Source organism: Lonchura striata, chromosome 6 (genome assembly GCF_046129695.1).
Source record: "Lonchura striata isolate bLonStr1 chromosome 6, bLonStr1.mat, whole genome shotgun sequence".
NCBI lineage: Eukaryota > Metazoa > Chordata > Aves > Passeriformes > Estrildidae > Lonchura > Lonchura striata.
The window spans coordinates 52555571-52565237 of record NC_134608.1 but is presented as its reverse complement, the minus strand read 5'-3'; the positions used below and the strand labels follow the sequence as shown (position 1 = coordinate 52565237).

General features: G+C 52.8%; 1 protein-coding gene across 1 annotated transcript; it reads left to right on the top strand.

Annotated features, from left to right (window-relative positions):
- The first annotated feature begins 365 nt into the window (after nucleotides 1-365).
- On the top strand, nucleotides 366-7992 carry RAD51 (RAD51 recombinase). Its single transcript, XM_021524763.2, has 10 exons — nucleotides 366-410; nucleotides 1279-1389; nucleotides 1800-1937; nucleotides 2333-2450; nucleotides 3005-3096; nucleotides 3779-3873; nucleotides 4732-4845; nucleotides 5171-5300; nucleotides 6605-6726; nucleotides 7000-7992. Exons 2-10 carry the CDS (start codon nucleotides 1303-1305, stop codon nucleotides 7121-7123), a joined length of 1020 nt encoding a protein of 339 aa, XP_021380438.1. The 5' UTR covers nucleotides 366-410; nucleotides 1279-1302; the 3' UTR covers nucleotides 7124-7992.
- The last annotated feature ends 1675 nt before the right edge of the window (nucleotides 7993-9667 follow it).

Below are 9667 nucleotides of genomic sequence, written 5' to 3'. Positions count from 1 at the left end.
CTGGATTTAGGGGGGAACAGGGTCGTGGTTCGAGAGGGAAAAGAGAGAAAATAAGGAAAGTAAGGGAAAATAACAGAAAAAAGAGAGAGAACCAAAAGGAGGAGAGAAAGAGGGAAAAGAGAAGGAAAAGTGGGGGGAAGAGAGAAAAGAAGGGCAAAAGGAAGAGAGAGAAGGAAAAAAGAGTAGGGAGGGGAAATGGGAAAAGGAAACACAAAGGAAGACAGAAAGAGGAAGGGAATGAGCGAGGAAGGCGGCGGTGCCGCTGCCCATGTCCCCGTTCCCGTTCCCGTTGCGCGGCCGGAGCCGCTTCCCGCGCTCCCCTCACGGCGGGGCGGGGCGGGGCGGCGCATGCGCGGGGCGGTCACGTGAGGCGGCGGCGGGAGCGCCCGAACGGCCGGAGCGGGGCCGCGGTGAGGGACGGGAACGGGAACGGACACGGGAACGGACACGGGCACGGGAACGGGCACGGGAACGGGAACGGACACGGGCACGGGCACGGGGTGGGACGGGCCCGGGGCCGCCGGACCTCTGATGCCTATTGCGGCTCCCCCGGTGCGGGAGCGGCCGCGGGAGCCTGAGGGGCGTTGGCGGCGGAGGGGTGGGAAGGCCGTCAGCTGTGGGGAGCCGTGAGGGGCGTTAAACAAAGGGCTGGGGTTGAGCAGAATGAGGGAACGCGGCATGGAGAGCCCGAGGAGTTTTAGATCGCCGGCGGGCGGAGCCTGGGAGGTGCTGCTGGCCGGGCTCCCGGTAAGGCTGGGATTGTGGAATGCCAGAATGGCCATGAAGTCCCCCCCTCTGCCAGGGACACCTTCCACTATCTCAGGTTGCTCCAAGCCCCGTCCAGCCTGGCCTTGGTCACTTCCAAGGAGCCAGGGACAGCCACAGCTTTTCTGTGCCAAAGCCTCAGCACCCTCACAGGGAAGACTTTCTTCACAGTGTTCAATGTAAATTTTCCCTCTGTCAGTTTGAATCCATTCCCTCTTGTCCTGTTATAATATTCAAATTGCATTCCCTTGTATCCTTCAGTTTCCCATGACAGCTCCTACCTGCCATCCTGCTCAGCAGTCCCAGGGGTGGTGCAGATCCTCGGCAGGATCTTCCAGCCCTTTCCAAGGTGTTTGTGGCAGTCCCAAGGACAAGCTCTGGCACACAGCCCAGCCCCAACATCAGGGGCCAGTTCCGAGGAATTTTCCAGCTTTAAGAACTCCATGATTCTGATTCATGTGACCACACAACTTATGGCTAAAAGGGAACACTGAAATGTCTGGTTCCTTCCAGGGGGTGTCCTGGGCCCTTGCTGCCATGGCCATGCAGATGCAGCTCGAGACCAGTGCAGACACCTCAGCAGAGGAGGAGAGCTTTGGGCCACAGCTCATATCCAGGTTGGAGGTAGGTGAGGAGTTACCTCTGGAGGAAGTTTTCCATAGGTGCGCTTGCTGTTCTTTTTCCTAGAATGGAATCCTGTGATGGTTTGGGTTGGAAGGAAGCTTAAAAGCTCATCCCATTCCATCCCCTGCCATGGCCAGGGACATCTTTCACTATCCCAGGTTGCTCCCAGCCCCATGCATCCTGACTTGAGCATTTCCAGGCTCTCCACCAGGGCCTTACCACCTCACCAGGGAAGAACTCCTTACTAATATCCAACCTAAACCTTTTTCTTTAAAAGCAAGGTGAAACTTGAAAACTCTGTTGCTAAATTCTTACTTGTGTACTGTTAAAAAAAAAACAACTGAACAAAAAACCCAGAAATACCCAAAAATACCAATAGGTGTCATTTTTCCTCTCTCTCTCCCTCCCAGCAATGTGGCATAAATGCCAATGATGTGAAGAAGCTGGAAGAAGCTGGATTTCACACAGTGGAGGCCGTGGCTTATGCACCAAAGAAGGAGCTGCTGAATATTAAAGGGATCAGCGAAGCCAAAGCCGACAAAATCTTGGTAAGGATGTCCTGGGTCTTTAACAGAAGATATTCCATAGGTTTATTTCTGCTGGGCTGAAAGTGTTGTGGTGAGTTTGGATATCTCCAAAGGGCAGTAAGGGGTGATTAGAGGTGTGATATGACTTGTGATGGGAAAAGGCAAAACACACCAGGACACGACAGGACTGAACTGAATGGGTGGGGGACAGGGGAGGATATTTCCATAAAGGGATGTTGGAGCTTTTCCTCTGAGCAGAATTTCAGTTCTGTTCAGAGGTACCAGCTAAGGCAAGATGTATGAAATGTGCATGGAATGCCACAGGCACCTCTCCACAAGGCAGGAAATATTAATTAATGGGGGATTAACAAATGTCATTAACTCGCTTGGCACTGCTCAGTTGGGTTTTCCCTCAGGCTGAGGCAGCCAAACTGGTTCCCATGGGCTTTACCACAGCCACAGAATTCCACCAGCGGCGGTCAGAGATCATCCAGATCACCACTGGCTCCAAAGAGCTGGATAAGCTGCTTCAAGGTCAGCATTTTATTATTTCTCTTTCCTGCTCAACCTCAGGTATTGGGGTGGGGTTTTCCCATGAGTGGGATCCTTGCACAGAACCATGTAAGGCAAGTCCTGGTTGGATGAAAAACCTCTAGGACTGTTTTTCAATAATTGCTTTTATTTTAGAAGCTGCAGAAATAGCTTTTAGTCCTTTTAGTTATGATGCAAGATCCAGAGCTGTCCATTTTTTGATGTTTCTGGCTTATCTAAGTCTGTCATGCATTTAAGGAAAACAAAACCAGGCATCACCATCTCTACATTCCTCTGGTAATCTAAAAATGAAAACAAGTAATTTTGGCTCTTCAACATCTTCAAAAACACCCATGAACTTCTTAACCACAGCATGACCAAACTTCATGATGGCAAGCAATTTTCCCTCCTAGCTTTGAAACTTCCAGCTAAATTCAGTGTTTAACTGAGTCTCTGTACATGTAATTTTTTATATGTGAGGTAGATACATAGATCATACATGTAACATGTGACCTTTCAAGTTTGATTAATAATTATTATTGTTATTTTCCCTTCAGGAGGAATAGAAACAGGGTCCATAACAGAATTATTCGGGGAATTTCGTACTGGGAAGACGCAGCTGTGTCACACCCTTGCTGTCACCTGTCAGGTGGGGAGTTCACATCATTACAATCCAATATTCAGACCCCACAGTCTTGGGATATTTGCTAATTGGGGCACTTCCTTTAACTTTCTAAGTGTTTATTATTGTCTAGAGGTTTCTAATCCCTAAAATATTAGAGGCTTGGACTTAATTTGATCATTCAGTTGACTCCCTAAACTTCCCAGCTCAAAGCTGAGTACGTATTATCTTCTGTAGAATCATGGGATGCTGGAATGGTTTGGGTGGGAAGGGACCTTAAAGCCTATCCCAGTGTCATGGGCAGGGGCACCTTCCATTAGCCCAGGTTGCTCCAAACCCCATCCAACCTGGCCTTGGACACTTCCAGGTATCCAGGGACAGCCACAGCTTCTCTGGACAACCTGTGCCAAGGTCTCAGCACCCTCCCAGGGAAGAATTTCTTCCCAATATCTCATTCATCCCTGCCCTGTGTTAGTGGGAAGCCATTCCCCCTTGTGCTGGCACTCCAGGGTGACAGACCCTACAAAAGGAAGGTGACAGCAGCGATAGGGACCGGGGATCTTTCCTCTCACTTTTCCCAGCTAAATGGGACTTTAATCACAGTAACTTGCTATGTTATTTGTTGCATGAGCTCAGTGAGGGCATGTGGCAATATCTGCTCTATTTATGGATGCTTTATTCCCTGTTCATTCCTTTCCTTCCCCTTTAGCTCCCCATAGACCGTGGCGGCGGCGAGGGAAAAGCCATGTACATCGACACAGAGGGGACCTTCCGTCCAGAGCGGCTCCTGGCCGTGGCTGAAAGGTCTGTGAGTGGAAGACAGGAATGGATGGACTCACATCTCAGTTGGAAAATGTTTTCCACAGGTCCTGGAGGTTGATTTGTGAGGTGTTTCCTTTGGGAAGCTCTAGTGTTGTCATTCCTCTCCTGTCCCTGCTTCTCTCTCCCCACAGATCTCATGTCATTGTCTATTGGCATGAGGTGATTTCCCTGTCTTTTGCAACTGGAAGGGACTGGGAGCTTCCCAGGCAGCTGGGACAGGACAGGATCCTGTTTGCTCTTTCTGAAGGGAATTTGATCTAGTCCTGCTGGCTTCTCCCACCACTAGGACTCCTTCCATGTTCCTTGTCACTAGGGAATATTTGGCAGCCAAAGGAAGGAGAGGATGATGTTTGCAGCAGGCACAGGTGTGTCTGTGCTGGCCATGTACAGAGTGTCCTTGGAATCAGGGAATCGTTCAGCTTGGAGGAGCCCTGGGAGATTCCTGTGCCCAACTGTTCTCCCAGTGCTTCTGAGGCCACCACTGTGCCATGTCCCCGAGTGCCACATCCACATGGCTTTAGGTTCCTCCAGGGATGGAACTTCCACCACTGCCCTGGGCAGCCCATGCCAGGGCTAAACAGCCTTTCCTCTAAGAGTCTTCCCAATATCCAGCCTAAACCTCCCCTGGTATCACATGAGACCATTTCCTCTTATCCATTTCAAATGCTTTCAATCATTCTGTTCTCTTTTCATCACCACAGGTTGCATTTTTTCCATCTGTTTTTATCTCTGCGGGGGATGTGAGTTTTTCTTCCACATCTTTTGGCAAAGCTCCTGGCTAAATGCTGTGGATGAAGTTGTCACTCAAGGTTCATCCCTTTATTTTCCCTGATATTGCAGGTATGGCCTTTCTGGCAGCGATGTCCTGGACAACGTGGCCTATGCTCGGGGCTTTAACACCGACCACCAGACCCAGCTGCTGTACCAGGCCTCGGCCATGATGGCCGAGTCACGGTAATTACATTGATTTAATGGATTTTGTTCCCACATGGGATTAGCCTTTGGCTTCTCCAGGGAGCCAGTTTGCTCCATGTGCAGTCAGGTGTCAGCAGCACTTCTTGCTGCTGGAATTCTGGGTGCCAGCAACTGGCTCCAGCTGATGTGGCTGCACAAACACAGGGAGTTCATGGTTCCTCAGTGCCTGCCTGAGGGGCAAGTTGGAAGCACAGTTTAGAACTGTGGTTAGAAACGGTGCTGATGCTTTCCAAGCTGCCAGGAGAGCTGTGCAGGCAGCTTGGGATTGGAACCCAGACTCAGAGCCCTGCCTGCTCTTTGCCAGGTACGCGCTGCTGATCGTGGACAGCGCCACGGCCCTGTACCGCACGGATTACTCGGGAAGGGGAGAGCTCTCTGCCAGGCAGATGCACCTGGCCAGGTTCCTGCGGATGCTGCTGCGCCTGGCCGACGAGGTGAGCATCCACTGGGCTTTATGTCGTGGGTTGATGCTGGCCAAACACCAGGCACCCACGAGAGCTGCTCACTCACTCAACCCTCCTGTACAACTGGACAGAGGAGAGAAAATGTCATGAAGGGCTTATGAGTTGAGGTAAGGACTGGGAGAAAACACTCATCAATTACCAGCAAGGGAAAAACAGGTTCAGCTTAGAGATTTGAAGTTACTTCATTACTAACAAAATCAGAGAAGGATAATGAGAAGTAAAATGAGCTCTTAAAAAAACATCTTACCCCCACTTCTCCCTCTTTCCCAGCTCTACCTCCTATGCCAGTGGCACTGTGAGATGGGAATGGGGGTTTTGGTCAGTTCATCCACCCAAGGCTTCTCCCACTGCTGAGAGAGAAAAGTTCTTCCCCTGCTGCACCATGGGGTCCCTTCCATAGGGAGACAGGTCTCTACAAACTTCTCTGATGTGGCTCCATCTCACAAGCAGCAGCTCCCTGTGAACTGCTGTCGTGTGATTACATCCCACAGGCAACAGTGCCCTCAAACTGCTGCAGTGTGGGTCACTCTTCCACAGGGTCAGTCCTTCAAGGACAGGCTGCTCCAGCCTGGAAGCAGGGTCCCTCTCCCCTGATTCTTTCACTGGATCACCGCCTCCTCCAGGCATCCACCTGCTCCAGGCTGGGCATCTCCTCCGTGGGCTTCAGGTGGATCTCTGCATCCCCTGTGGATCCCCACGAGCTGCAGGGAGGATCACTATGGTCTCACCATTCCCTGCAGAGGAATCTCAACTCTGGCACCTGGAGTGCCTCCTCCCCCTCCTTCACTGCCCTTGGTGTCTGGATCTTGTTCTCATATTCTCCCTCCTACTCTTCTCTAGCTGGAATTAAAGCTGCACCACAAATTTTGTTTTGATTTCTTCTTAAACCTGTTATCACATTGGTGAAAACAATTATCACAATGGAAGCATTACCCTCATTTCTATTCGGCCCAGCCTTGACCAGCAGCATGTCCCTCTTGGAGCCATCCTGGAATTGGCTCTGCCAGACATGGTGGAAGTTTCCAGCAGCTTCTCACAGAAGCCACCTCTGTGCCCGTCCCGCTACCAAATCCTGGCTATAGAAACCCAATATGACTGCCAAAGTAAAACTCATGGGTTTTCTTAGAAAAGGGCTTTGTCTCCACCTCTGCTGCCATTGGTTTGGAGAGGCTGGATCCCACACTTAAGGACACCAGGCATGCCCCTGTGTCCTTTTCCCTGTTTTTGTGTTCTGATTGTGGGAAATAATTAGCTTTGGATTGTTTCTTCTGCAGTTTGGCGTGGCTGTCGTCATCACGAACCAGGTGGTGGCACAGGTAGATGGAGCTGCCATGTTCGCTGCAGATCCCAAAAAGCCCATCGGAGGCAATATCATCGCTCATGCTTCCACCACCAGGTGAGACAAGAGGTGGTCATATCCCAGGAGCCTGGGTTGGGAATGTTTTATGGAATTGGGAATTGGCCAAGTAGCTTTTACTCCTGGGGTTCCCAGTCTGTCCATGCCAGGCCCAGCCTGTGCTTCAGCTCAGCGCCACTCTGGCCCCTCAGTCTGCAGGGAAATGAATGTCTTGGGCAGTTCCTACAGCTCTGTTTACTCCTTTCTGGATTAGGATGATTTTCTGGGAGTAGGGTGTCCATCCTGACCTGCTTCCTTCCCTCTCCCTGTCAGGTTGTACCTGCGGAAAGGCCGAGGTGAGACCAGGATCTGTAAAATCTACGACTCTCCGTGTCTTCCTGAGGCTGAAGCCATGTTTGCTATCAATGCCGATGGAGTGGGAGATGCTAAAGACTGAAAACTCCTTTTCTTCCCCTGAATCCCAAGACTCTGTGTCTGTAAGAGGCTCCTTTCCTGGAGGCACCTTAGGGATACTTCCCAAGGCAGTGGGCAGAGGAAGCTGTGGTGTGTCGGCGTGGGAGCCATCGGGACACTCCGAGCTCAGCTGCAGCTGTTGGGAAGAGCTCTCCCTCCAGCTGCAGGCACAGCTGAGCTCTGTCTGCTTCCTCAGCAGCATTCCCAGAGGACCATACCCTGCTTGTTTCCCTGGATCCCACCGTGGACACCCTGCAGCAGAATCTTGGTGGCCACAGTTGGGAACTTGGCGAATTGAGAGCAAAGCTGAAGGGTTTGTCCACTAAGAGGAGTGGTGATTTATAAACCAAAGCAGAGTGGTATTCCACACGAGGATTTGGGATTGGCGATGGTCCCAATCCATCATCTTTCTGTTCATTTTCCTTTGGATGCTGCCATCTGCTGGGCTGGGGGAGCTGTTCCTTTACATTTATTTTAATTTTCTGTATTCTGTTAATTCTCTGGAAATCTGCTTTTAATAAAAAGGCTCCTGAGGATATTGATGATGTCCCAGGTTCCTGGGATTCACAGGTGTGTGTTCAGACCCAGGATTGTTCTGGCTGGCAGAAGCTGCACCAATCTCCCAGGAATCTCAGTCTGGGTTTGTCTTTTCTCCCAATTCTCCTCAGTTTGGGGGTGCAGTGCAGCCCTGTCCTGTGGATCTCCTGGAAGAGTTTTGGGGATAAAAATATTCTTTTCTATTCTGCAGTTTTTCTCTAGAACTTGATTAAAAAGAATAATGTGTTGATGTGATCTTAACTGGTCCATTTGCATTGGTTAATTAAAGCAGATCACTGAGAAGGAGCTTGAGCACCCCTTGGTTGGAGCTGGCAGTTCTTTATTGTCTCTTCATTCTTTGAATTTATTTTAATTATTCCTTAAGCAATTGCTGCAATTAAGATACACAGTGAGGAGAACAGCATTGCTGCCCGCTGGATTGGGAAATCCAAGTGCAAATCCTTGGAGAGATTGAGGGGATGGGGAGCTGAGCCTCAAGGCTGGATTTTGGCAGCAGGAATTGGGTGAGGAGGGGAGATCCCCCAAAATTGGTTAAAGCCAATTTTGCTGGGTTTGGGTGCCCTCACCCCAAAAAAGGATCCTGGTTAAAGGGGACTTGGGGAAGCAGCGGGATGTGCTGGGGGGGCTGTGCTGGAACCCCCAGCCCCTGGCCAGGGCTGGTGGGCAGTGCCAGGCTCACAGGGACACTATGGAGGGGCTGTGCTGGGATCCCCAGATTCCAGCCAGGAATGTCAGGAAGTGTCAGCTCCATGGGGACACTGTAGAAGGGATGTGCTGGGATCCCCCAAATTCCAGACAGGAATGCTGAGCGCTGCCAGACCTTTGGGACACTGCCCGATCCAGAGAGATTTCCCATCGTGTTCTTGTGCTCAGCACCTGGCATTTCATTGCAGTCCCACAGGCTGAAAATCCCACGCGAGCAGCTGGAACCGCAGCCCATCGGTCACACAGAAGCCAGTCCGGGAGAGGAAATGAGCTGTTCCACAGATGGATTTTCCCAATGTGTTTTAATTTAAAGCCGAACATTGCCCGCCCCTCCCACCTACCTAGACCCCATATCCTTTATTTTTGGTGTTTCTCAATGGGAATTATCTGCCTACACTGGATTAAAAATTCCGAAAATATTCCTCCGGCGCTGCGGGGCCCGGCAGGGTTTGGAGGGTTCCGGGGCCGTGGCGGGACCGCGCCCGGAGCCCCGGCGGGGCCGCAGCCGGAGCAGGAGCGGCCGCGCCGGGCTCCGCCCCAGCGCCCGTCCCGGAGCGGCTCCTCCCGCCCGCGGCGAGCCCGGTCCTCATCCCAGCCCCAATCCCGCCCGGTCCTCCGGGCCCGGGACCGCTAGCGGACACGGGCGGGACCCGGACCCGAATCCCCAGTCCCAGCGCCGGGAGCGGCCCCGGTGAGAGGGGCGGGGCCGCGAGTGATGGTCCCGCTCCCACCGCGAGCGGGGCGGGGCCGGGGCGGTCCCGGGCCAGCTCAGGTGTGCGGGGCGGGACCGGCTCAGGTGTGCGGGGCGGGTCCGGCTCAGGTGTGCGGGGCGGGACCGGCTCAGGTGTGCGGGGCGGGTCCGGCTCAGGTGTGCGGGGCGGGCCCGGCTCAGGTGTGCGGGGCGGGCCCGGCTCAGGTGTGCGGGGCCCCAGCGCGGCTGCGCGGGGCGGGGCCGAGGTGATTTAATCCCCGGCAATCGCCTCCACCGCCGTTTGCTCGCCCCGAGCACGGTGCGGGCCGCTGCTCTCTGTCCGCGCTCCCCAGAAGGGGCGCGGGGGCTTCGGCCTCCCCTCCTGTCCCCCCCTCTACTCCTCATTCCTTCTCCCCATGCTCTCCTGCTTTCTTCTCCTTTCCCCTCTTCTCTCTCTCCCCCAAATCCTCACCGCTTTTCTCCCCATCCCCCCCACACTCCTTCCTCTCCTGTCCCTACCCCGTTAACTCCTTCTATTCCCCCCTCTCTCCTCTGTCCACGTTCCTTTTCCTC